This window comes from Raphanus sativus, chromosome 6, assembly GCF_000801105.2.
Source record: "Raphanus sativus cultivar WK10039 chromosome 6, ASM80110v3, whole genome shotgun sequence".
Lineage (NCBI taxonomy): Eukaryota > Viridiplantae > Streptophyta > Magnoliopsida > Brassicales > Brassicaceae > Raphanus > Raphanus sativus.
Window position 1 is genome coordinate 36,618,074 of NC_079516.1, and position 27,220 is coordinate 36,645,293.

General features: G+C 36.9%; 5 protein-coding genes across 5 annotated transcripts; 4 read left to right on the top strand and 1 right to left on the bottom strand.

Annotated features, from left to right (window-relative positions):
• The first annotated feature begins 125 nt into the window (after nt 1–125).
• On the top strand, nt 126–2,564 carry LOC108808354 (proteasome subunit beta type-5-B). Its single transcript, XM_056988809.1, has 8 exons — nt 126–282; nt 518–647; nt 752–881; nt 1,135–1,241; nt 1,623–1,757; nt 1,846–1,949; nt 2,038–2,138; nt 2,235–2,564. Exons 2-8 carry the CDS (start codon nt 528–530, stop codon nt 2,360–2,362), a joined length of 825 nt encoding a protein of 274 aa, XP_056844789.1. The 5' UTR covers nt 126–282; nt 518–527; the 3' UTR covers nt 2,363–2,564.
• Nucleotides 2,565–5,339: 2,775 nt separating this feature from the next.
• LOC108829702 (cytochrome P450 71B2) lies at nt 5,340–7,232 on the top strand. Its single transcript, XM_018603306.2, has 2 exons — nt 5,340–6,388; nt 6,484–7,232. Exons 1-2 carry the CDS (start codon nt 5,489–5,491, stop codon nt 7,093–7,095), a joined length of 1,512 nt encoding a protein of 503 aa, XP_018458808.1. The 5' UTR covers nt 5,340–5,488; the 3' UTR covers nt 7,096–7,232.
• Nucleotides 7,233–9,577: 2,345 nt separating this feature from the next.
• LOC108829701 (cytochrome P450 71B28) lies at nt 9,578–16,452 on the top strand. The gene is made up of 3 exons (XM_056989165.1): nt 9,578–9,837; nt 14,897–15,576; nt 15,721–16,452. The coding sequence occupies exons 1-3, from the start codon at nt 9,636–9,638 to the stop codon at nt 16,306–16,308; spliced, it is 1,470 nt and encodes a 489-aa protein (XP_056845145.1). The 5' UTR covers nt 9,578–9,635; the 3' UTR covers nt 16,309–16,452.
• Nucleotides 16,453–21,465: 5,013 nt separating this feature from the next.
• On the top strand, nt 21,466–23,377 carry LOC108831860 (cytochrome P450 71B28-like). The gene is made up of 2 exons (XM_018605369.2): nt 21,466–22,373; nt 22,707–23,377. Exons 1-2 carry the CDS (start codon nt 21,492–21,494, stop codon nt 23,292–23,294), a joined length of 1,470 nt encoding a protein of 489 aa, XP_018460871.1. The 5' UTR covers nt 21,466–21,491; the 3' UTR covers nt 23,295–23,377.
• Nucleotides 23,378–23,729: 352 nt separating this feature from the next.
• Nucleotides 23,730–27,095, bottom strand: LOC108831859 (factor of DNA methylation 4). The gene is made up of 7 exons (XM_018605368.2): nt 26,949–27,095; nt 25,393–26,529; nt 25,107–25,288; nt 24,942–25,010; nt 24,573–24,851; nt 24,242–24,451; nt 23,730–24,142 (listed from the first exon to the last, which is right to left on the bottom strand). Exons 2-7 carry the CDS (start codon nt 26,525–26,527, stop codon nt 23,906–23,908), a joined length of 2,112 nt encoding a protein of 703 aa, XP_018460870.1. The 5' UTR covers nt 26,528–26,529; nt 26,949–27,095; the 3' UTR covers nt 23,730–23,905.
• Nucleotides 27,096–27,220: the final 125 nt, after the last annotated feature.

A 27,220-nucleotide genomic window follows, 5' to 3' on the forward strand; every position in this document is an offset into this window, starting at 1 on the left:
AAGATTAATAGGGCACATATTGGGCCTTTTTAAAAGCCCATTGAAGCATAGTTTTGAATAAAGCCTTGGAGCTATCGTCTTCCCGTTTTTCCCTCTCGTTTAAGCCGATTACTTAATAACCCAATATTAAATGGCCCATTCTGGCCCAGTTGGCTCCTTTGTGGTTTGCCCGGTGCTCAAGAAACGATCTATTCCTTATTTTTTTCTCCTCTTCGTTTGTCACTTTTAGAGCTTCTTCATCTTCTTCTTCTCGCTTCAATTTGATAACTTTTCTTCAGCAAGGTACGTTTCCGATCCTTAATCGAGCTCGAGCATTGTTAACTTGTCTTGTCAATAACTTTAAAGGTTTAGGGTTTATACAGAAACACACACATATATATCTAGAGCTAGATCTGATTTGAGTTATTTTTTTTTTAAAGGGGAAAGTTGTTCACTTGACATCTGGGTTTGGTTTATCTCATACTAGATTAGCTTTTACCGCTTCTCCTATAATCGCTTGGTACTTGTGTTTCTGTAGGGTTTTAACAATGAAGCTTGATACGAGTGGGTTCGAGACTTCCATGCCTACGATTGGCTTCGGATGTAGCAACGACATGCTTGATGGGTTTTCTACTGTGCCCTCCTTTGATCTTCCCCGGACCACAGATGTGAGTTTCTTTTTTTTTTTTTTTTTTTGGTGATTTGGAGAAATTGTTTTGTGGGCTCTTTGCAATGTGGGTTGATTGTTTTTTTTTGGTTTTGGGGGTTTCAGTTTGATGGGTTTCAGAAAGAAGCAGTGCAGATGGTGAAGCCAGCGAAAGGAACAACCACACTTGCTTTTATCTTCAAGGAAGGTGTCATGGTCGCTGCAGATTCCCGTGCTAGCATGGGTGGATATATCTGTATGCTCTCTTTCTTTCATCACTTTTACTTTTAGTTTATATCTTTGCTTTATTATACACAACTTGATGGTGTTCAGCATAGTTGACTCTGGCAAAAACAATTAGTATGGAGGTTGTTGGTTTAGTTTTGAGCTAGATTGTTAAGTAATCTTATAGTCTACGTTCTGTTGGCCAATGATTGTTAGACAGTATAAGGGATGAAGCGTTTGTATTGTTGCTACTGATGTTTCTTATGGTTTCTTTTTGTATTTAGCCTCACAATCCGTGAAGAAGATTATTGAAATCAATCCTTATATGCTTGGTACAATGGCTGGAGGAGCTGCTGACTGCCAATTCTGGCACAGGAATCTTGGAATTAAGGTACCTAGCTCTATTTTTCCTTCTTTTCTGTCTGAGCTGATGCTTAGATCTGTGACTTATCTTCATTTTAAATGGATAATTGGAATTTTTTTGGTTGTATTATGATGTCCCTATACGAATCTCTTTGAGTTCAATATGCATACCACATAGTTAATGGCTTTAGCATCCTTGTTCTGGAACTATACATTGTTGTAAGTTGTATACTTCTATTGCCTTTTGTTGGACTAAGATACCGAATAACAAAATAGCTTTAATTGATGACTATAAAAGCTTAGTAAGATCGAGGTTCATGATGCAAACTGCAAAGTGGATGCTTTTCATCTGAGTTATAGTATTTTGGCATGTTGAGTTTTAATCTCTTGGTTTATTTGTCTGTCCAAGTGCCGTCTGCATGAGCTGGCAAACAAGAGGAGAATTTCTGTTTCCGGAGCTTCAAAACTTCTCGCAAACATGCTCTACTCATACCGTGGAATGGGACTTTCCGTCGGCACCATGATCGCTGGATGGGACGAAACTGTCAGTGAAACCCAACTTCATATCTTCATTACTTCTTTTTTTTTTTTAATTTCTCACCCTTGAGATTCTAACTCCACCTTGGATATAGGGTCCTGGACTATACTATGTGGACAACGAAGGAGGAAGGCTCAAGGGAGACAGGTTCTCAGTCGGTTCCGGTTCACCATACGCTTACGGTGTACTAGACAGCGGGTCAGTTGAAGAAACATGTTCATCTCTTTTTCTTTCCCAATCCCAAAATTTAAAACCATATTCTAATTTTTGCTTCTATCATCATTAGGTACAAGTTCGATATGTCAGTTGAAGAAGCTTCCGAGTTAGCAAGGAGATCAATCTACCATGCTACATTCCGTGATGGAGCCAGTGGTGGTGTTGCTAGCGGTTAGTAGTTCTCAAATGTGTTATATCAAAGCTTTCAAGATACTGAATTTTTTGGCTCATATGATTTTAAGATTTTGTCTCTTCTCGTGTGATCAGTGTACCACGTGGGTCCTAATGGATGGACGAAACTGTCAGGAGATGATGTCGGGGAGCTACACTATCACTACTACCCCGTGCCACCAGCAATTGCGGAACAAGTCATGGAGGAAGCAGCTGCCGAGTAAAACTAAGATTCTCTTTTGCTTCCAAATCATTTCACTCCATTTCTCTAGCTTAAGCTGTGGTATTCACTCTATTAAAATTCTCGTTTTTTTTTTAAACATTGCTCTCTTCGATCAGCTTGTTAAACTCTTCACCCTGTGTTTCGAACCCATGAAATTAAGAACACAAGTTGAATATTATTAAAAGAATGTTTGGTAAAAACAACACGGCCCAACTAGCAATAGAAACCATGACTCAGTCGTCTCTAATGCTATATGATCAATCAGTGAGTACATAACCCCACTCGAACAAAACATGACTAAGTCTAACAGAACAAGTGATGTTTGGACCACAAGTCATTTTCCGCTAACAGGAGTGTCCAAAAATCTAGTAACTTATAGTGCAACTTATAACATATTTCAGTGACCTTTGATCATCTTATAGATAAGACTCTTACTTATCTCACTTCTTCAAGAAACAGAGCCAAAAAACAAACAAAACAAATCAGGATGTGATTGGTGGAGAAGAGCTGAGCTGAGAGTAAATGAGAGGGGATATAATAAAGGGGAGCAAAATGTTAAAAGTATTGGTTGCGCCAAATTTTACTAAGTTTTACTACATGTATGTGGAGTAAAACTCTTTGATCACACAATAAGACACTTTGTGTCTTTCTTTTACTCTTTTAGACATTTTTTGCATGTGAGACACATTTTAGTAGGACCAGCATATTATCTAGACAATTATATCCTTTTCGAAGATGGAAAGAGATAGTGTGTTGTTTTGGAGGGAGTGGGGACCATTTGTGTTTCAAATGAGTTTCCTTTGAGATATATTTGTTTTATTTATAATCTGAGATATTTAAGTTTTTGAGTTTTTGATAAAATGTATTATTTATTACATTAAGTTATAATTTTTTTTCTTTATATTTTAACATCCACTTTCGATACATTTTAAAAATATTTTAGTATTTATATAAAAATGTGTGGACGTGGACGTGGACAATAAAAGTGTGGATGTGAAAAATGTGGATATAGATGAAAAATATGCAAAGAAAATGATATGTTCGTGTGACTATGTAGATAGATGTTTGTGGTATTTGTGAACGAGTAGGCATAGACGTAGACCATAAAAGTGTGGACATAAAGGATTTAAGAATCAACACAATTCACCTGTACACAACTCTTGCATCCACATATTTTTGACTAACAAAATCTTTAACCATATTTTCAGTATCCACAAAACACAAGACCAATAAATTCTAACTTACAATAATTAATAATATATTAAAGTATAAAGAATATGTATGCTGATACAAAACTTTTATAGTATCGTTTTTATACATATATTATAAATTTTTGATTTTATCTTCTGATTTGATATTGTACCCAACTCTTTTATCCACATTTCCTAAATCAACAAAACTCATATCCACATTTCTTTGTACATAGTTCACAAAACAATTATTTAATTAATTAAAAAATTTGGACAGTGTTGAAACTTCATAAATTATTTAGTTAATTAAAGATTAGTAGATCTTTAATACTAGACTAAAAAATTATACAAACATATCGATTTGCATTTTTGTAGGTGAGGAACATAAAGTAGGGTTGGAGTGTATAATTATAAAGTTTGGGACTAATACAAAGAAAAATCTGAAAATTTGGAAAGTTTGGAGGCAAATTCAAAAACTTACATAAATACAAGGACCAAATGCGCAAATACATGATTCTTGATTGCAGATGCAATCGAACTTTTTTCAATGGCGACGAACCACCGGCGCTTGACTGAGATGATGGACGGCACTTCGCAGAGATGAGCGAGGACGGCGAGGAGGCGACTTGGACGACAGATCTTGTGGTGGAATCTGAGCATGGCAAGAAAGCTTAAACCACCGCAGCTAAGAACGACGAGGAGTTTTGAACCACCGCAGCTGAGCACGACGAGGAGCTCAAACCACCGCGGCTGAGCATGGCAAGCTTATCCATGACGCTGTTAAGCTCGGAATCCAACAACCGCAGCTTCACCGAGCTCGGCAGCTTTACGAGATGAGCTAAGCACGACGAGGAAGCCGAACCACCGCAGTTTCATCGAGCTCATCCACGCCGATGTTGAGCTCGGAATCCATGGCGTGGCTTACCGGCGGTGTAAGAGGAGGAGCTGACTCGTTTTGTCTCTGCCGACTCTCTTGTCTTCTACGACGGTTTTCTCGGAAGTTCCACTTCATTCATGACGATGTTGAGGGAGATGAAATAGATAGGGCAGTTATCATCCTCTGGAGACTTTTTTTTCTGGGTTCTTCTGATTTTTTTTACTCTTTTATTTTAGCAAGACTGAGATGATCTTGACGAAGGAGATGACGGACCAGTCATAGGCACATGAACAAATTGATTTCATTACAAACTTTGGTCTTTTCAGACCCATCGAACCTTTTTTATTTTGTTTAGGATTTGAACATTTGGGAAATTATAATTAAGACAGGAGAGAGGATGAGGAAATTTGTGAGAGTTAGGGGAGAAGAGGCTTCTCTTCTAGTTCAGGGGTCTTAAGGTCATTGAACAACAGAAAAGTGTGTGTCAAGTGTATTGTGTCTGAAGATGTAATTGTAAATTGAGAATGTGTCTCTGAGAGTAATTTTTTCTTCTGAAAAGTAGCGCAACTGAAAATACATTTTTTCTTTTTCTGGTCTGGGCCTAAAAATAGATGATAAACATTTACAAAGAACTAAATCTATCACCCTCACAGAAACTTGCACATGCACATCACTCGTCGTCGTCGTGGAAGCAGTAGACTCTAGATTGTCAATAATATACGGCATTGTTTGTTTCTTCTTTTTAAATAATATGGCATAATTATTGGCTTAAAAGATTGTATATTTTAGTAATCCAAACAATCAGTGCAAACCAACCAATCATATATCATAAGAATCTCTAACAGATTAGACTTTTATGATTCCAAAGAAGTTAGTTTCCTTCCACATATAGCAACTTTTGTTACACAGTTTTCAACCACTTGCTTTTGTAGATCTAACGTGTCGGTTAGGTCATCGATCTAGTAGTCCACTTGTATATCGTTATATACACAAAGACTCTTTCGAACTGGAGGACACTCATCTCCCCCAAGAAACATAGCTTAGAAAAGAAATATAAAAGATGGCGATATTGCTCTGTTTCTTCTTAGTTTTGCTTCTTACTCTTGTATCATCAATCTTTCTTACAAAAAAGTTAAAAAACTCAAAGTTTAATCTTCCTCCTAGCCCTTCAAGTCTTCCCATCATTGGAAACTTGCATCATCTTTCAGGATTGCTTCACAGATGTTTTCATAATCTCTCAATCAAACACGGACCAGTGATGCTTCTCCGCCTCGGTTTTGTTCCGGTGGTTGTCATCTCATCGAGTGAAGCAGCTGAAGCGGTCCTCCGAACTCACGACTTGGAATGTTGCAGCCGACCAAAGACGGTCGGGACAGGAAAACTCACTTACGGCTTTAAAGACATCTCATTCTCCCAGTACGGTGCTTACTGGCGCGAAATGCGAAAAATCGCGGTTATCGAGCTTTTAAGCCTCGAGAAGGTTCAATCTTTTAGGTACATAAGAGAGGAAGAGGTAGGTTACGTGGTGAAGAAGGTATCGGAATCTGCTCTGATACAGTCTCCTGTAGATTTAAGCAAAACGTTCTTCTCACTCAACGCGAGCATCATCTGTAGAGTAGCTTTAGGACAGAATTTCCACGTGGACGGCTTTGTTATCGATCAAGAAAGGATTGAAGAGCTTGTAACCGAAGCAGCAGTAGCTCTTGGGACTTTCACTTTCTATGACTTCTTCCCTGGTGGGGCTGGAAGATTCTTAGACTGGTTGTTTCAAAGAAACAAGAAGATCAACAGAGTGTCTAAAGAGCTTGATGATTTTTATCAGCATGTGATTGATGATCACTTGAAGCCAGAAGGAAGGAAAAATAAGGATATTGTTTCCTTGTTGTTAGATATGATTGATAAACAAGGGGATGCAGATTCTTTCAAACTCAATATGGATAATATCAAGGCAGTCGTCATGGTAAAATCTCAAATATTGTCACACTAAACCACTTTGATTAGGTTAAAAACTGTATTATATAAGATTTTAATATGTTTTGTTATGTGATTTAACAGGATGTGTTTCTTGCGGGGATAGATACAAGCTCTATAGCAATGATTTGGGCGATGACAGAACTCATTAGAAACCCTAGAGTGATGAAGAAAGCTCAAGAAAGTATTCGAACCACACTCGGGATCAAAAGGGAAAGAATCACTGAAGATGATCTAGGAAAAGTTGAATACTTGAATCTCATAATCAAGGAAACATTCAGATTACATCCACCACTTCCATTTATAATCCCAAGAGAAACAATGTCACACATCAAGATCCAAGGCTATGATATTCCCCCGAAGACGCAAATTCAAGTTAATGTATGGGCAATAGGACGTGACCCCCAGCTTTGGACCGACCCTGAAGACTTCATCCCTGAACGGTTTGCTAATAGTTTTGTTGATTTTAGAGGACAACATTTTGAACTATTACCGTTTGGTTCTGGTCGAAGGATGTGTCCCGCGATGCCAATGGGGGCTGCTACTGTGGAGCTAGGATTGATGAATTTGCTTTACCTTTTCGATTGGGAATTGCCTGATGGGATGAAAATTGGAGACATTGACATGGAGGAATATGGTAATCTTTCAATTATCAAGAAAGTGCCTCTTCAACTTGTACCCCTTCGACGTTATTGATGTGGAGTCTCAAAAGCTTAATACCATGGAAAGATCACGAGAAGGAGACGTAAGATTATTCACATATTCTTGTGATGTGTAAGAATTTATGTTCGAACGATACTATATCAAGAAATAATAAAAGTGTATTCATTTTATCTAGAAAGTTGCAGCAATCTTCAGGGTCGGTCCAACACTTGAGTTTCAGGGTCGGACCCCAAGCTCAAGTGTATCCATTTTATTCATGTTATAGTTTTGGATAGAACAATATTTAGGTTCACCCCTGAGGTGAACTTATGAATTCACCTCTTTCCTTATTTCAATCATATTACCATAAATATTAATGTCACATAAATAAATGAATTATAAATTACAAATAAAATAAACTTTAAATCATAAACTCTAAATTCGAACCCTAAAACCAAATTTTAGATCTTAAATTTTAAACCCTAAACCATAAAACCAAACCTATACCCTAAACTCAAACTATATACCCTAAATCCTAAATCTAAATTTAAATCCTAGACCTTAAATTCAAACCATAAACTCTAAACCCAAACTCTAAACCCTAAACCCAAACTCTAAACCCTAAATCCTAAACCTTCAACCCAAACTGTAAACCATAAACCCGAACTCTATACCCTAAAATGTATTTGAAAATACATTTGATGATCATTAACCCAAAGGTATTTGAAAATTTTGGGTTTATAGTTTACAGTTTGGGTTTAAGGTTTAGGATTTAGGGTTTAAGAGTTTGGGTTTAGGGTTTAGAGCTTGGATTTAGGGTTTATGGTTTGAGTTTAGAGTCTAGAATTTAAATTTAGATTTAGGATTTATGGTATATAGTTTGGGTTTAGGGTATAGGTTTGGGTTTAGGGTTTAGGGTTTGATTTAAAATTTAAAATCTAAGATTTGGGTTTAGGGTTCGAATTTAGAATTTATGATTTAAAATTTATTTTTTTTGTAATTTATAATTTATTTATTTATGTGACATTAATATTTATGGCAATATGATTGAAATAAGGAAAAAAGTGAATTCATAAGTTCACCCCAGGGGTAAACCTAAGTATTGTTCTTTTGGATAACAAGTTTGAACAAAAAAAAGTTAAAAGGAAAAAATTCATTTAAGTTGTTTTCTAAAAAGTAAACCCTGAAATTGTTTTGAGTTATATAATATGTTAGATAATAAATGAACAATATATTGACGACGTTACGTACGTCATCTAAGTGGCTACTTGCATGAATAACAGAATTATCTCTATACGGTGAACGTCTTCGTTCCGCACAAATGGCTTGGAAAGCCAAAACACTGTCACTATCCGATTACCAAGGTGGTATTGCCTCAGCCGTGATGACGTGATCATGTCTGAATCTGAGATTTAGAAGTAAACGTTTATTAAAAACTTTAATAAAAAAATATTGCGAACAATCTCTACGTACCGCCAACAAAACTATATTACACTTCTTTCGGAAAACAAAACTATATCTAGAAGCCACAGTCAACAAAGTGCAAAAAGCTATGGCTGGATCCGGATGTCTTCAACATCCTCATGTCATAACCGACCCAGTTAAAAAAGTGTAAATGCAAAAACTATAAAATAAAATATATCAGAAAATATATCTAGAAAAATACTGTCTACTTTGATAAGTAGGCTTTCTCACTTGGTTTGCCGATTTCTAGTCAGTATTAAGAAAGAATAGAAATCGGGAAACTGGCATGAGTTTACATGAAGGATCTATTTGACGTCACTAGTTATAAAATGGTCGATAATTTGCACGTCTTAGAGTAGGCCTGGAAATTTGACTCTTAGTCCGCGGGTCCCGCCCCGTTTGACCCGTCGCGGGGCGGGTGCGGGTCAAACCATTTTCAAAAATCGGTTTTCGGGTGCGGGTGCGGGTTTGGAATATTTTGTGCGGGGCGGGTGCGGGTTGGTCGATTTTGAATCGCGGGTACCCGCTAACCCGCAAAAACTTTTTTTTTAATTTTTTTTTTTAAATATTCTTTTTTTTTGTAAAAAGGTATATATTTTTTTTTAAATACGATAAATATAAAAAATAATAATTAAAAATTTTAGAAATATATAAAAATATATAAATTTTTAATTATAATTATATTATTTATAATTTTTTTAGAAAAAAAAATAAGTTAAATAATTATTTTTAAAAAATATATAACCCGCGGGTCCCGCGGGTTACCCGCAGAACTAAACGGGGCGGGTGCGGATATAAATATATATGTATGCGGATTGTGCGGGTCGGAATTTTTGAGCAAAAAAAAAAACTGAAACCCGCGGGTTGCGGGTCATGCGGGGCGGGTTCGACCCGCAACCCAGCCCTATCTTAGAGAGCCAAAGTTCAAATTGAATACTTTATTTAATCGATTATGTTAAGATTATTATCGACAGCGACTCCCACACTCATATGCTGGATCAATAATTGCCCTTTATAAAAATATCTAATGGAAAAACAAATAAATAAGATAAAGTTCGTAATTTTATAATGGAGTAGTTGCAATTAAAATACAAAACCGACTGAAAAAAAAACAAAAACAGGACCGGAACATGGCAATCTTGCTCTGTTTCCTCTGTTTCTTACCCCTTATCTTAATCTTCTTGAAAAATCTCAGACCCTCCAAATGGAATCTTCCTCCGGGACCACCGAAGCTTCCGATCATCGGAAACTTACACCAACGCGGAGAGCTAAATCCCAGGAACCGTAGGAACCTCTCCCAAAAGTACGGACCTGTAGTGCATCTCCGCTTCGGATTTTATTGGTCTAATTAGAGTTAGATTCGGTTTGGTCTGATTAGATACGGTTTGATTCAATTGTACATTTCATTATTATCTCAGCCGGTTTGTTCCGGTTCATATTGTACTAAGTGTATATAGTGTGAGCGATGCACACATTAATCAATAACAGAAAATCCTTTCCCTTCTTTGTCTCTTCTCTCTCTTGTCGTCTTCTAGACCTCCATGAACGTGAGAAGAAACTTTCTTTCTGTTCACCTCTGAAACACTAATATGGTATCAGAGCGTTGAGTTAAAACTCAACATCGGTCCATTCTCTTTCTTTTGAGCTCCATTTTGCTCATTTTTTTTTTCGGTTCTCTGTTCTCCTTCTCTCTGTTTTCGCCGTCTTCTTCGTTTCCTGTCTCGATGGTTGTCAATCTACGTCGGAACCGCCGTGGTCGTTTTACCCGTGCTAGCAGCTCTAATCCTCTCCGTGGAAGCCCTGCTTCTCCTTTCGATGAGGATCCTTCGCTTGCTCTTTCCGCCGTGATGAACCCTGACAGTATTCACTCGCCTCTGTTTCTCCATAGTGCTGACCATCCAGGGATGAACCTCGTTTCTATTCAACTGGATGGATCAAACTACACACAGTGGTGCTCAGCGATGAAGATAGCCCTTGAAGCGAAGAACAAGATCGTTTTCGTTGATGGATCTTTTCCGCGACCCGATTCAAGCAACAACCTTTTGCGGATCTGGTCTCGTTGTAACAGCATGGTAAAGTCCTGGCTCCTTAACTCGGTGTCTAAGCAAATCTACGGTAGTATTTTGTCTTTTGATGATGCAAAGGAGATTTGGCTTGACTTGCATCACCGCTTTCACAAGACGAACCTACCACGAACTTTCCAGTTGGTTCAACAAATCCAAGACCTTCGTCAAGGCTCCTTGGATCTGTCAGGTTATTACACTGCCCTCAAAACCCTTTGGGATAACCTCGATAGCACTGAACCTCCGGAAGTTTGTCTCTGCTGCAACACCTCTAGCTGTCTCAGTCAACGTGCTGCTAAAGCAAAGGTCGAAAGAGGACGCACTATCAAGTTTCTGGCTGGTCTTAACGAGAAATACTCAATCATTCGCAGCCAGATTATCATGCGCAAACCTCTTCCTGACCTCGCTGAGATCTGCAATATTCTGGACCAGGACGATAGCCAGCGTCAGTTCAACTCTGTGGTCTCTCCAACCACTTTTCAAGTGGGTCATGACTCCTCTCCAACAGCTCAGTCTGGTGCACCTGCTGGTGACAACAACACTCCACAACAAGGAGCGTTGAACGCTTTTCAGAAGAGGACTGGACCTACTTGTTCTCACTGTGGTAATACTGGACACGTGATCGATCGATGCTATAAGCTACATGGTTACCCTATTGGATGGAAGAAAGGAGGCCGCTGGAACAATGACAAAGGATCTCAGCCAAAGCCTCCTGCTCCTGCTGCTGTCACTGCTCAAGTCACCACTCATGATAAGCCTCATTCACCAAATGGTTTGGCAAGTCTTGTTGGTAACTTGAACAAGGACCAAATCCAAAACTTCATTGCTTACTTCAGCTCTCAACTGCAAGTTAAGCCTAATGAGTCTGCTCCATCCACATCTCAGCATCAAGATACCTCCGGTATTGCTTTCTCTTCCTCAACATTCAGTTTTGTTGGGATTTTAAGTGTCACACAATGCGCTACTGATTCTCATACATGGGTGGTTGACTCCGGTGCTACTCACCATGTCTCTCATGATCGTAGTGCCTTTGTTAATATTGACACTAATGTTCAGCACTCTGTCAATCTACCTAACGGTTCTACTCTCAAAGTCAGTGGAATCGGTCAGATAGTGATCAGTGCCACTTTAACTCTGCAGAATGTTTTGTACATTCCAGAGTTTCGACTCAATCTCTTAAGTGTCAGCTCTTTGACGTCTGATACTGGAACTGAAGTTCTGTTTGAATCTGGTTGTTTCCGTATACAGGATCCTACCAGGGGATCGATGATTGGAAGCGGTAGAAGGATAGCAAACCTATACGTCTTGGACGCGAGAAGCTTGGAGTCTCCTGCTCAAGATCCTGACACTTCTTCTTTTATTCATTCTGTTGTCGATGCATCTGTTTGGCATCAGCGTTTTGGTCATAGCACTTTTGAAAGACTTGAACTGCTTCGTGATGTACTTGGATTTTCTAAGGCCAAGAATAAGGGATTGTTACATTGTGATATCTGTCAACGAGCCAAACAAAAGAAGTTAACTTATTCTCTGCATCCTAAAATTTGTTCTGCTCCGTTTGAATTACTTCACATCGATGTATGGGGACCGTTCTCTGAAACAACTCAAGATGGTCACAGATACTTTCTTACGATAGTAGACGACCACACACGCGCTACTTGGGTCTACCTTCTTAAGCTCAAGAGTGATGTTCTTACGGTTTTCCCAGAGTTCATTCAAATGGTGGAGACACAATATGATGCAAAGGTCAAATCAGTTCGTTCAGATAACGCACCGGAACTGCGTTTTGATGCTCTCTACAAGTCAAAAGGGATCATCTCTTACCACTCCTGTCCGGAAACTCCAGAACAGAACTCAGTAGTTGAGCGAAAACATCAACATATCCTCAACGTAGCTAGAGCTCTTCTGTTTCAATCTGGAGTTTCTCTGAGCCTTTGGGGAGAATGTGTCCTTACTGCAGTGTTTATCATCAATCGCACTCCTTCTCGAGTCATCGACAACAAGACTCCCTTTGAGAAACTCACTGGCAAATGTCCTGATTACTCGAACTTGAAGACTTTTGGATGCCTATGTTATGCGAGTACATCTCCAAAAGGTCGCCACAAGTTCCAAGATCGAGCTCGTGCCTGCGTTTTCTTGGGTTATCCATCTGGTTACAAAGGCTACAAGCTAATGGACATTGAGAGCCATGAGATCTTCATCTCACGTAACGTAGTCTTCTATGAGACTCTGTTTCCGCTTCTGCAATCTCCTCAAGATGCAGAATATGATGCTTTCTTCCCTCATGTATACAAAAGATCAGCGTCTCCTGCTCCTGCTCCTCATACCTCTGAGACAACTACAACGCCTCCAGTTCCCTCTGTTCCAACTCGCAGAGTCTCCAAGCCTCCACAACATCTTCAAGACTACCATGTATACTCAACAGCTACCTCTACAGAGCATCCCATCTCCAATGTGATCTCATATGCGTCTCTCTCTGATCCGTATATGATCTTCATTAATGCTCTGAATGACATTCCAGAACCAACTTCCTTTGCTCAAGCCTGTAAGATCAAAGAATGGTTGGACGCTATGGATGTTGAGATAACTGCACTTGAAGATAATGGAACTTGGATCATCTGTTCTCTACCAGCTGGTAAGAAAGCAGTGGGTTGCAAGTGGGTATACAAGATAAAGCTGAATGCTGATGGGACTTTGGAGCGTTATAAAGCTAGGCTTGTCGCCAAGGGATACACACAACAAGAAGGACTAGACTATGTGGAAACCTTTTCTCCTGTTGCAAAGTTAGCTACGGTCAAGTTGCTACTTGCAGTTGCAGCAGCTAAAGGATGGTCTCTCTCTCAGTTGGACATATCGAATGCCTTTCTAAATGGGGACCTCGAAGAAGAAATATACATGACTTTGCCACCTGGATACTCTGGAAGACAGGGGGAATCTTTCCCACCTAATGCTGTCTGCAAACTGAAGAAATCTCTCTACGGTTTGAAACAAGCTTCTCGCCAGTGGTTCTTAAAATTTTCTAAAGCGCTTCATGACTTGGGTTTTAAGACTTCTTCAGGTGACCACACTTTGTTTATCAAGAACTCTGGATCAGTGTATATGGCAGTGCTTGTCTACGTTGACGACATTATAATTGCTAGCAGTTGTGATCAAGCTACTGAGTTGCTCAAGGCTGCTCTTCAAGCTTCTTTCAAACTTCGAGACTTGGGAACTTTGCGTTATTTCCTCGGACTAGAAGTCGCAAGATCCTCTGCTGGAATCTCCATCTGCCAGCGTAAATACGTTCTCGATTTACTCACTGAGACAGGGCTTCTAGGTTGCAAATCTTCTTCTATACCGATGGACCCTAGTATCAAACTGTCTATTGAAGTTGGGGAACTTTTGGAAGATGCAGAGCAGTATCGACGTCTCGTTGGGAAGCTATTATACCTGACGTTCACTAGACCTGACATAACTTTCGCGGTTCACAAGTTATGTCAGTTTACTTCTACTCCAAGACGTCCTCATCTTCAAGCCGCTTATAAGATTCTTCATTATTTGAAAGGAACTGCAGGACAAGGCTTGTTCTACTCAGCTATCTCAAACTTAAGGTTATCAGCTTTTGCAGATGCTGATTGGGGCTCTTGTCCAGACTCCCGTCGGAGCATTACTGGGTATTGTATGTTTGTTGGATCGGCTTTGATTGCTTGGCGTTCCACCAAACAAGAAACTGTTTCCCATTCCTCTGCAGAGTCTGAATACAGAGCAATGTCTGAGGCAGTTCGAGAAATGCTTTGGTTCCGTATGATGATGGAAGATCTCTGGATTGACGTTCATGAAGCTGCTCCTTTATATTGTGATAACACCGCAGCTATCCACATCGCAAACAACTCCGTGTTCCACGAGCGCACCAAACACATGGAAAGAGACTGTCACATTGTTCGCGAAAGAGTGAAGATGGGAATGATCAGAACACTTCACGTCCGATCAGAACATCAACTTGCAGACATCTTGACAAAACCTCTCTTTCCTACACAGTTCCGCCATTTATTGAGCAAGATGGAGTTCATTAACATATATGCTCCATCTTGAGGGGGAATATTGGTCTAATTAGAGTTAGATTCGGTTTGGTCTGATTAGATACGGTTTGATTCAATTGTACATTTCATTATTATCTCAGCCGGTTTGTTCCGGTTCATATTGTACTAAGTGTATATAGTGTGAGCGATGCACACATTAATCAATAACAGAAAATCCTTTCCCTTCTTTGTCTCTTCTCTCTCTTGTCGTCTTCTAGACCTCCATGAACGTGAGAAGAAACTTTCTTTCTGTTCACCTCTGAAACACTAATAGATTTGTCCCCATGGTCGTGATTTCATCAAAAGAAGCAGCAGAGGAAGTGCTCAAGACTCACGACCTTGAGTGTTGTAACCGACCAGAGACTGCCGGGATCAGAATGATCTCTTACAACGCTAAAGACATTGGGTTTGCGCCTTACGGCGAGGAGTGGAGAGCCATGAGAAAGCTCTCGGTGGTGGAGCTTTTCAGCTCGAAAAAGATTCAGTCCTTTAGGTATGCTAGAGAGGAGGAGAATGACTTGTTAGTCAAGAAACTTTCTGAATCTGCTTCGGAGCAATCTCTGGTGAGTTTGAAGAAAACCCTTTACGCACTAGTAGGAAGTATTGTCTGTAGAGTCGGGCTAGGGCAAACTCTCCATGAGTGTGAGTTCATCGATGAAGATGGTATAGCTGATCTTGTGCAAAAGTCTGAGTTGCTCACGAGAACTTCTATGTTCTCTGACTTGTTTCCTGGAAGAGTCGGTGAACTCATAGATTTGTTCTCTGGTCAGACAAAGAGACTAGAGAATGCTTTCTCGGAACTCGACACGTTCTTTCAGAATGTTCTTGATGATCATCTTAAGCCTGGAAGAAGAGTACAAGAGGGGTCTGATATTATCGATGTGATGATCGATATGATTAGGAAGCAAGACTCTTTCAAGATCACCACTGATCATCTCAAAGGAATGATATCGGTAACTAAAAATAACTTGATACTATTACCATTTTTATGAAAATGGATAGTTATATGCTATTAGAAAAATTATAAGAAATATTAAAGACCATTCTAAATATTATTATAAACTTTTCATTTGTAAGATGATTTTGTGTTATGTCAGGACATTTTTCTAGCAGGGGTCAGCACAAGCGCATCCACAATGATATGGGCAATGACCGAGTTGATCAGAAACCCTAGAGTGATGAAGAAAGTACAAGATGAGATTCGAACAACGCTTGGGGACAAGAAGGAGAGACTCACAGAAGAAGATTTGAACCAGCTTCACTACTTTAAGCTAATGGTCAAGGAGATATTTAGGTTACACCCAGCAGCTCCACTTTTACTCCCAAGAGAGACAATGTCTCACATTAAGATCCAAGGCTATGATATTCCCAAAAAGACACAGATTTTGATCAACGCATACGCGATAGCACGTGATCCGAAAGTGTGGAAAAACCCTGATGAGTTTGATCCTGATAGGTTTCTTGATAGTTCTGTAGATTACAGGGGATTGAACTTTGAGCTTTTACCGTTTGGTGCTGGTCGGAGAATCTGTCCAGGAATGGCCATGGGGATTGTCATTGTTGAGTTTGGACTTTTAAACTTGCTTTATTTCTTCGACTGGGGATTGGCTGAGGAAGAAGCAGCCGAGAAGATCACCACTGGAGATGAAGTTGCTCTTGACTTTGTTCAAGTTATTCTCCACTAAATATTTGGGTTCTTGCAAAACCTTCTTTAATATGGGTTATTGAATGTTTGTTCTGCATTAAGCTTAATTCTAAAATAGAGACAACTTTTAAGTATTCAAAATAGTAAACCTTGTGATTAATCTTCTATTTATTAGTTAGCTGTATAGTTCATTACAAATCTCTAAGAGCATTTGCATTGGTTGAGAAACTGTCAAAGATTTCTTAAACAAAAATAAAAAGAAAAATTAATGGCTAATTGTTTGAACCACTAGAGTTGAATGGTAAAAATATTTCAAGCGGTGCAGATCATGCGGATCAAGTGCAAATCATGCGGATTATGCAGATCAAGTGCAGATCAAGCAGATCAAACAATTTATTATATTTACTATAGTTAAGTCAATGGTCAAACGGAACCAACTAGGTTTTTAATTTTAATTTAATTTTAAATTAAATATCTATATATAAGTATAACTATAAAATTATTTTGATACAATTATATATCATTGTTAAATCTAAAATGATATGAAATAAAAATGATATAAATATGAAAAAAATAATTAATTTAGATAGAAATTAGAAACATATGAAAATTTTTATGATTTTTTAAAAAATTACAATATTTATTTGAATCTAAAAATACCGGATTTTAATATCGAACCGGCTTACAATTTTAACGTGTGATTACATTTTATAATGAGAAGAGAAAATTTAAAAATAGATTGTATATTTAAATAATAAAAATTACAATAAAATACATAATATATAAATGACAATAAATATCGCACTAAAGCCATGCGATTGTAATTCTAAGATTAAAATATAAAAATCTTAGTAATTAACCAAATATGTCTATCTTCCATTAATATATATATATATATGTATGTATAACAAAAGTAAAAGGAGATAAGTAAAAAATTAGAATTTTTGTATTGTAAAAATTGTAAGTTAAAGAGAATGAAAATTTGCTCTTTATAGAAGAATATTAAATATATTGTTAATTTGTAATAAAATCATTTATTGGTGAAAAGAAAAAAAATGGGTAAACCATCACCAAATACTAGTGGATATAACTGTATGTAAGAGATCTGTTTTTTTCTTAATGAAAAAAATCTGTAATGCTTGCAGATTCCCGACAAAATACATTTTAGAAACAAAAAATGGTGAAAATAAGTTAAACGGAGTTCTCTTCCAATAACTTTATGATCTGACTCTCTCATGCTCCCTTCATTCATAACCTAAATAGAAGATACGTACTGCAAAAGTTTCTCTAGCCTTCATGAAAGTCTCTTCTTTCAGAATCATCTATTATCTCTTTCTTCCATATTTGCATTCTCTTTTCATTTTTCTCGTAGTGTTTTACATTAGTTGAGAAATTTTCCACCAAAGATACCTTAGAGCATCTTTATTGGATAGTATCTTAAAAATAAGTTCTCTCTAAATAAATAATAACATTATAATATAACTAATGTTTTTAACTAAAATTGATTTTCTTTTAAATACCTCAAAATATAGTATAACCTCTTTAAATTAATAATCTATAAATTAATATATACTAAAAATCTCTATAAAATAATATAATTTTATGGTCTTAAATTAAATTTTGGTTCAATTAATATATTGATAAATTAATAATTTCTATAAAATTAATAAAAAATATAGTTTTGATGTAATTCTGACGTTATTAATTTATAGAGGTTTCTCTGTACCTCATTCTGTAAGGAATTGACACTTTTTAAAAAACTATCTTCATAGGTTTTTAGAGTATGTGTGCAAGAGAACTTTTCTCTTTATCTTTCTTTAAGTTTTAGGAGGACAAGGTCAACAATTGTAGAAAAAGTACAATAAGGCCTTTATGCTGAATCTGATTATTAAATTCTCAATAATATTATAACAAACTATAAAGTAAAAAAAATCTAAACTTTAGAATAACTAACACTTAGTAATAAAAATAAAGTGGTTTTATATTGATATAGTACATTATACTTAGGGCTGAGCATTTTATCCGTTAAATTTGATTTGATTCGTTATTTATTGCTATTCGATCCGAAAATTCAGGATATCCGTAAGCTATTCGAAGCAAAGCAAATACTAAAATTCAATATACGTTAAAATCGAAGTAAATCACAAATATTAAAATTTTGGGAAGCGAATATCCGATCCGATCCGTCAATATGTAAATACATGTATTTTTATTGTATTTAAAACTTTAAATGTATAAAACTATATAATTATTACTCTAACATATTATTTGACAGATTATATTCACATTATTAATTATATAAAAGTATTATATAAAAGGAAGAGAAAACATTTATGATAATATAGATTTTTTTTTTAAGTTTTGAATTATTATAATTGTTAACTAAGTTTAAAATTTTACAAAATATGTAGATACACGATTTTTTTTTAATTTTTATCTTTTATATCATGTAAAAAAAATTTACAAAAAAAATTGTATCGAATTTTTAAGATTATTTGTATAAATCAAAACAAATGAGATATCCGTAAGTATTTGAAAATATCCGCAAATTTCTATTTATTTTCCGGATATCCGTTTTTCCGAAAATCAATATTTTTCGAAGTAAAAAAAAATTGAAAAATTAGATATTCGTAACATTCGAAGCAAATCACAAATACCTTCAAAAATCCGGATATCCGATCCATGTCCAGACCTAAATTTATACTTGCACTAATGAAAGAAAAGGTTTGACTTAGCCTTTAGGTCATTTAATATCAAGATTGAGTTTGGATTTTTATACTCAAATATCGATCGTGAATCCATCACATCCCAATACGTAAGAGTTGTGGTTTCTTTCTTTTAATCGATTACTTTGGATTATCATCTACAATTATTTCTTATTAGAAAATTAACCACATTAAAAACAAAACATGCGATGATTATTATTAAATATATATAGTAACTATTTATGTATAAATAAATTGTTAAATTCTTCAACTAGTATAACAAAAACCCAAAGAAGAGAGAGAGAGCAACGAAAATGACATTGTGCTACATTAAGCTTGATTCTAAACTAGCGACACATTTTAAGTATTGAGAATAGTAAACCCTAGCTATGATTAATTTTCTATTTATAACTTAGGTCTATAGTTCTTTATAAATCCCTAAGGACTAATTAGTTAGAAGGACAAGGTCTAAAATAGTCAACATTTGTAGAAAACATAGAACAAGGCCTTGATGCAAAATCTGACTATTAAATTCTCAATAAAATTACAATAACTATATAGTATAACACTCAGTGCCGTCCCGGTAATTTTTGTGGCCTAAAACACATTTCTATACATTTACTTATATTTATTTGTGGAATACAGTTATACACACATACATATTTAATTTTAGTTTAGTTCCACGGAAAAAATCAGATGAACCTTAGACTGTTAGTATGTATTAACTATAACATTTAGATTTTTTTTTAAATGAGTAGTTTGTTTGAAAAATTATTACTTGTTAATATTAAATTGTACAAAATAACAGATAAACTAGATTAGGACCCGCCCTAAAGGGCGGAAATTGATTTGTCAAATTTCAATTAATAATATTTGGTATATATAATATGTGTATATAATATTATATATATTTTGTGTAACATTTATATATTTATACATATTAGACATATATATAATATTTTATTAAATATATATAGAATTTAATAGTGTGATAATTTGTGTTGTACTTGTTATTAGTTTGTATTTAATCTTCTTTCATTTTTAGTATAATAATTTGCCTTGTCATACTTTTTACCTTTTAACTTATAAACATAGTTATGCCTTTTTTCAAAAAAAAAACTTATACACATAGTCTCGTAAAATGTAATATATAAAAAAACATATTTAAAAAATCTACTGACCATATGCCACCATTATTTGGTTGTTTGAACAAAAAAAAATCATGTTCTTGCATAACTATGTATGTTGTGATATGATGTAGGTAAAGAGTAAATATATAGAAGTAAAGTTAGTGATACGAACATGAGCCTATGTTGGTCTATGCCACAATTATTTGGTTTTTGGAAGATCAATGAGCATAAGCATACACGGTCTTTGTATGCATACGTTGTAAATGAGTCGAATATTTTTTCTCTTATGTCTGGAATGATATGAAACTCGTTGATTTAAGAGTGGTTCAGTTTTATATGATCTAATTATATTAAGAGATTAACCAAAAATATTATAAAAGTGTTATTGGTTAGGTTTAACTAATCTATGTTGTTAAGATTTGGTTTAATTTAAGTTGGTAGGTTGCATTGTATAGGAGACATGATATATTCTAGCAACAATTATGAAAGAGTCCAAAATTTAAATGAGAACTTCAAATAGTAGATAATCCCTAAATTAATAGATTAGATATTATAAAAGTGCTATTGGTTAGGTTTAACTAATCTATGTTGGTTAAGATTTGATTTAATTTAAGTTGGTAGGTTGCATTGTATAGGAGACATGATATATTCTAGCAACAATTATGAAAAAGTCCAAAATTTAAATGAGAACTTCAAATAGTAGATAATCCCTAAATTAATAGATTAGATTACAAATAACACATGCGAAAATAGAATAAAATCTAAACAATATAAAGTCCAACATAAACCATATTATTCAGGATTCAAGACTAACTTAAAGAATAAGTCAATATAATGTTTTAACCATTTAACTAGAATCAGTGTCAGAAAAATGTGGCCTAAAAAATTGTTAATAATCTTGTGGCCTAAAGCTTTAGCTCTACTCGCCTTACGTAAGGGACGGGCCTGATAACACTGAACTTTAGAATAATTAACACTTGGTAATTAACTCTAAAAATTAAAGTGGTTTAATGTTAATATATATATACATTTTGCTTGCACTAGTGAAATAAAAAGTTGACTTTAGCCTTTAGCTAGGTCATTTTATATGAAGGTTGGTTATGGATTTTCTATATATATATATATATATATATATATATATATTGCCCTGTTCGTTTTATTATCGCTGAGTCAGCGGTGGTGTCAGAGAATCCACCTCTACAACACGTAAGGCTTGTGGGTTGTTTATTTGAATCAATTACTTTGGATTATCATCAACAATTAGTAGAAAACTACTCGCATTAAAAAAACATTTAATGATTATTGTAAAATATGGTAACTATGTGTATATAATTGTTAAAATGCAACTAGTATAACAAAACCCAAAGAAGAAAGACAGAGCAACGAAAATGGCAATGTTCCTCTGTTTCTGTTTCCTCTTACCTTTTTTCTTGATCTTCTTGAAAAATCTCAAACCTTCGAAATGGAAGCTACCTCCGGGACCAAAGAAGCTTCCGATCATCGGAAACTTACACCAACTCCATGAACTACCTCCCAGGAGCCTCTCCCATAACTACGGGCCAGTGATGCTTCTGCGTTTTGGTTTCGTTACCGTGGTGGTGATCTCATCTAAAGAAACAGCAGAGGAAGTACTCAAGAACCACGATATCGATTGTTGTAGCCGACCAAAGACAGAAGGGACAAGAAAGATCTCTTACAACTTTAAAGACATTGGCTTCGCTCCTTATGGTGAAGAATGGAAGATGATGAGAAAGCTCTCAGTGGTCGAGCTCTTCAGCTCAAAAAAGTTTCACTCTTTTAGGTATATAAGAGAGGAGGAGAATGACTTGTTGGTCAAGAAACTGTCTGAAGCTGCTTCAAAGCAATCTCTGGTGAGTCTGAAGAAAACCCTACACACGTTAGTCGGGAGTATTGTATGTAGGATCGCGTTTGGGCTAAATCTTCATGACTGCGAGTTCATAGATGAAGATAGCATCATGGATCTTGTGCACAAGTCTGAGTTACTCGAGATGACTTCTATGTTCTCTGACTTTTTCCCTAGAGGTATGGGTAGACTCATGGACTGGATCTCCGGTCAGAACAAGAGATTGGATCATGTTTTCTCGGAGCTCGACACTTTCTTCCAGAACATTCTCAATGATCATCTTAAGCCTGTGAGAAGAGATGCAGAGAGGTCTGATATAATCGACGTGATGATCGATATGATGGAGCAAGAGAAAGATGGAGACTCGTTCAAGTTCACAACGGATCATCTGAAGGGAATGATCTCGGTAACTTTTTTTTTCTTTTGAGAAAAATTAGTGTATACTTTTTACCATGACATATTTATTAGTTTTGAGAAAAATTAGTCCAAAAAATTATCAAAACACACAATTTTTAGTTAATACTAGTTTTTGAGAAAAGCTAGTTTAATTTTACATGAAAAACTAGTTTAGCATATGATAAAAAAAACTAGTTTAGCATTAAAGAACACTTATAATTAAACTTAAATATAATTAGTTTTGAGAAAAAAAATGGTAAAAAACATAATTTACCAGGACATATAATTTTTAGTTGAGAAAAGTACTACAAAACTTGTAATTCACGGTATCTTTTATGGCCAGGACATATTTATTGCAGGGGTTAGCACAAGCGCCTTCACATTGATATGGGCAATGACAGAACTGATAAGAAATCCTAGAGTGATGAGGAAAGTAAAAGATGAGATTCGGACAACACTGGGGGACAAGAAAGAGAGAATCACAGAAGAGGATCTAAACAAGCTTCACTACTTTAAGCTAATGGTCAAGGAGATATTTAGGTTACACCCAGCAGCTCCACTTTTACTCCCAAGGGAGACAATGTCTCACATTAAGATCCAAGGCTATGATATTCCCCAAAAGACACAGATCTTGATCAATGCTTACGCTATAGCACGTGATCCAAGCGTGTGGAAAAACCCTGATGAGTTTGATCCTGATAGGTTTCTTGATAGTTCAGTAGATTACAAGGGAGTAAACTTTGAGCTTTTACCGTTTGGTTCTGGTCGGAGAATCTGTCCAGGGATGGCAATGGGGATCACACTTGTTGAACTAGGGTTGTTGAATCTACTTTACTTCTTTGACTGGGGTTTGCCGGAGAATGGAGAAGCTGAGAGGAACATGAAAGACAAGGATTCTGCTCTTGACCTCGTTCAAGTTATTTGCCACTGAAAAATCTTATAACATTTCTTTTGCAACACGTCTTGTTACATTAAGCTCAAACTTTCATTCAAGAAGCGTGTTTAATGCTCTTTCTCTATGCACTTGTTGGTAGATCTGTACTCTTGCTTTTATAAACAAAATTCGGTTCGGTTTGAATTGATAAAAACATTCTGGTTTGGAGTCGGTTAGGTTTAGTTTGTCGGAGTTCAGGTGAAGCAAGAGCAATGAGGATTCTGAACTCCGCATTTTCTAACTTAATTCATGACACATGAAACAATCTCCACAAGCCTGAAGATGACGTAAAATAAGCAAAGCCCCCACCGATTTTTTAGTTGTAGGTAGAAAGAGCGCATGTAAATTATGAAGCGCATATCTTGCATAACACAAACGAGCCTTGTAAACATTTTTAAATGGCTGCTCATTTTTAGATGTAATTCAGGGGAATGAAGTAATAAACCAAGCATCATTAATATTAAACGTATCTGCGTCCAGGATCTCACCTTAATAACTGTCTCTCTACTCTTGTCTTGTGGGGGTAAATAATCATAAAAACTCAGTCTTAATAGGAGTATCAACTTATTAGCAACAACCTCGGTTTCAGTTTCTTTTTCAGCTGCTTGTTACTTACGCTTGGGTTTTGGCTTCAGGTGCTTCCACAAATTCATCAGATAAACCACACCTTCCTTGAGAGTCGCCTTTCTTCCTTCTTTGAAGTTCCAAAGCTCAGGCACTATGTACCTCCCACTTCCATTATACTCGTTCCTCTCCATGAGCGCTTGTGTCACTGCTTCAAACACTTCATCACCCAGCTCTTTCTTCAGTTCCTTCAGCTTCTCATCTTCCTCATTCAGCACCTCCTGCCAAAATTTTGTATACAGCATTTTTTAAGAGAGAGAGAGAGAGAGAGAGAGAAGAAGAAAAGAAGAGGTGTATTGAATTGTATTTGTTGTTGTTACCTTGTGGATTCCGTCTATCTGGATGACCTTAATCGGATGCCAAGCCGAGTCTCTCAAGTGGTCGTCCCATAAGGAACAAAGCTTTGCAGCTTCTACATCAGCCTCTTCTGCTGGATATCTCTCTTTAGCTAGTTTCTGGAATGGTTTCTCATCCAAAGCTCCCATTCTCTTCACTGAGATCTGACCACGTACTCCCAACTCTTGCATTGACTGCGCATAGCTTAGAGACATGGTTAGTATCATAACATCAAATGGCAAAACACTTACACTATCTATAACCCTTAGAGGAAGAAAGACACACAGAGAGAGAGAGAGGCTGAGAATTGCTTACTTTGATCAAAGCCTTGCGAGCATCCTGAAGCTCATCGTTGGTGTAGCCATGTTTGACAACAAGAGTTTGATAGAGTGACTCTTGGAATTCAGACTCCTCTTCCTTCTCCTTGAGTTTTTCTTTAGTCTTTTCAATCTCTTCCTTCATATCAGGATCTTCCATGTGTCCCATCACCTGCAGTCCACCCCTCATTCTCTCTATCTCCAGCTCCAGTGCCAGTTCATCATCTAGTTTCTTCTCCAGATTTTTGACTCTCTCACGTAACTCATCTTTCTCCCTCTGTAATAAAAACCAACCACAGTCAAGCTTGCTTCATAAGTATGACCAAAAATCAAACACAAACATTATTAGCCCTCTTCAAAACCCTACCTGTTGCTGTTTTGCCAATCTCGTCATTTCTTCATCAGCTTTGTTTTGCTCTTCAGTAGCCATTAAGTTCTGACAAATTCAATTTAAAATATTTCACGAATCATTGCAACACAAACTTTTATCAAAAAAAGAAGGTAATAGTACAAAATGATGTTGAACTATTACCTTCTGCTTTTGCCACTTAAGCTTTCGTAGCTCAGTTTTGTTCAGTGACTGACATTTATCAAGATATCTCTCCCTCTCTTCAAACTCTTTCCTTTGAGCTTCCAGATGCTGAGCTGCCTTTTCATGTTCATTGTAGACACTCGCCAAATAATCACGCGCCTTTTTCTGCATACTACTCATTTCTACAACATTTGAAAAAGTCAAAACAAATAAGTTTCGGATTGCTAAACCCAACAAGCACACCCTCAAACAGGTAAACATATCAGTAAGAGAAAAGAAAACATACTTTCATTATGTGCGTTGATCATTTCATCCTTCTCCCTCATACTTCTCTGAAGCGCAGTACTGGTTTCTTTGTACTTGCTCTCTATTTCTTCAAGGTTAGTGCTTTTGGTCTCCAGTGTGGTTTCCAAGTTGGAGACAAGCGACATTGCCTTTCTCTGTTCTGCTGCCTCTTTACCAGAAACAGTCACCAAGTCACCCTGCTTCTTCAGGTGCTCACCAACAACGGTTCTCGAGTAGTAGTCCTCCCTTTTTGCTATCCAACCATACAGTTCATCACCACGATCCCGTGCAGCATCATAGTCTCTCTTCCCACACTGATTCACCTCGAAATGATTCTCAAACATGGTTGCGTTCCTGAAAGCGTCCCAGTCTCTACCGAAGTAGACAAGCGCAAATCCAGTGAAACCGACTCTGCCGTTCCACAGCGGCTCGACTTTGTGGGGATTGAACCCTTTGCTAATCAGTTCTTCTCTTATTTTGCTTCCACTCTCCCCAGCGAACTTGCCTGTTTTCTCATTAAAACTTCTACTGATGTTGGCCAAGATCCCTTTCCATGGATGCACAAACATCACATCGTCGTTACCAGCAGCCAAATGATCACGCCTCTGAGGATATCTTGGAGCAACAATCTGTTGGGCAGGTTCTTCTCCCTCTTTAGCACCAGCATTGAGGCAAGCTCTCTTGGAAGGAACCGGTCTTTCATCACCGTTTGGTCCAGAAACATCTCCTCCTGAGATAGACTTAGGTTCAGCTTCAGCGAAACAACGTGGTGAAGTGGATTTGACAATGCTGCTACTCAGTTCCCCTGGAGCAGAACTTGATGAAGCAGCTATCCAGTTTCGAGTTAACTCCTCTGTACCATGTGGTGTTTCGAGAGGGCGGAGATACTTCTTCATGTACCTCTCAAGTGCGAGATGTCTAGCTACTTCTCGGCCATCCTTAGTGCGGGAACTAGAGGCGGTAATGTTGTAAGAAGCATGACGGAGCAAGTCGTCAAAGGTGTAGTCACGCTTGCGGTCAATGTAGCAGAAGGGACACCGGAAGAGAGAGTCAGAGATCTTGACCTTGCGAGAGCCATCTTTCATTTCAGAGTAGTATCTGTACTCCAGATCATCCAGCTCTCTTCTTGAATACATTGCTGCAACCAGAAAAACATGTACAATTTACACGGTTAGTTAAGAAGCCAAGGAAAAATGGTTCTGTTTGTGACTAATCACTGAACCTAAACATGTAACCTACTAAAAAGTTTACATCTTTGGAAAGATCAGAGCAGAGGAGATCAAAAAGACAGCAACTTTAGTGAGAAGGAGCTACAGAGCACAAAACCCATTTAAAACCCTAACTCAAAATCGAACAGCATTTCGCTAACTAAAGGAAGATCAGGAAAAAGTTGAAGTCTTTAGTCTTCTACAAAGCTTTAAAACACGAAGAAAGAGAGAGAGAGAGAGACATAACGTAAAGCAACGAAACGAAATTCGACAATTTCAGAAAGAACAAATTTGTGCAGATACTATTTAAGGCGTAGTTGTGAGCGAAACAAGCGAGTGGAGGAGAAACCTTTAGAGAGCGATCAAGAGAATGGCGACGAGTGAGGGAGTATCCTTGGGGAGCTTGTTGCAGAGTGGAGAGGAACAAAGTAAGAGACGAAAATAAATATGCAGTAGCAAATTAACACGTCGACTGTGTGCTATTGGCGTGCCTATGAATGGTCTTTGTAGACCAAACCAAACCATAATTAACCAATCCGAATTTGAATAGCTTTTAGTTGGTGTAATCTTTTCATACCCAATTAATGAGAGTTAGAAATAAAATAATCTGTAAATTATTAT

Coding starts and splice junctions, on each gene's coding strand:
- LOC108808354 (XM_056988809.1), top strand. CDS start 528: ATGAAGCTTGATACGAGTGGGTTCGAGACTTCCATGCCTACGATTGGC. Junction 882..1,134: donor TAGCATGGGTGGATATATCT/GTATGCTCTCTT, acceptor TTTTGTATTTAG/CCTCACAATCCGTGAAGAAG. Junction 1,242..1,622: donor ACAGGAATCTTGGAATTAAG/GTACCTAGCTCT, acceptor TGTCTGTCCAAG/TGCCGTCTGCATGAGCTGGC.
- LOC108829702 (XM_018603306.2), top strand. CDS start 5,489: ATGGCGATATTGCTCTGTTTCTTCTTAGTTTTGCTTCTTACTCTTGTA. Junction 6,389..6,483: donor ATATCAAGGCAGTCGTCATG/GTAAAATCTCAA, acceptor GTGATTTAACAG/GATGTGTTTCTTGCGGGGAT.
- LOC108829701 (XM_056989165.1), top strand. CDS start 9,636: ATGGCAATCTTGCTCTGTTTCCTCTGTTTCTTACCCCTTATCTTAATC. Junction 9,838..14,896: donor TGTAGTGCATCTCCGCTTCG/GATTTTATTGGT, acceptor GAAACACTAATA/GATTTGTCCCCATGGTCGTG. Junction 15,577..15,720: donor ATCTCAAAGGAATGATATCG/GTAACTAAAAAT, acceptor GTGTTATGTCAG/GACATTTTTCTAGCAGGGGT.
- LOC108831860 (XM_018605369.2), top strand. CDS start 21,492: ATGGCAATGTTCCTCTGTTTCTGTTTCCTCTTACCTTTTTTCTTGATC. Junction 22,374..22,706: donor ATCTGAAGGGAATGATCTCG/GTAACTTTTTTT, acceptor TTTTATGGCCAG/GACATATTTATTGCAGGGGT.
- LOC108831859 (XM_018605368.2), bottom strand. CDS start 26,527: ATGTATTCAAGAAGAGAGCTGGATGATCTGGAGTACAGATACTACTCT. Junction 25,011..25,106: donor TTAAGTGGCAAAAGCAGAAG/GTAATAGTTCAA, acceptor TGAATTTGTCAG/AACTTAATGGCTACTGAAGA. Junction 24,852..24,941: donor GATTGGCAAAACAGCAACAG/GTAGGGTTTTGA, acceptor TTTTTATTACAG/AGGGAGAAAGATGAGTTACG.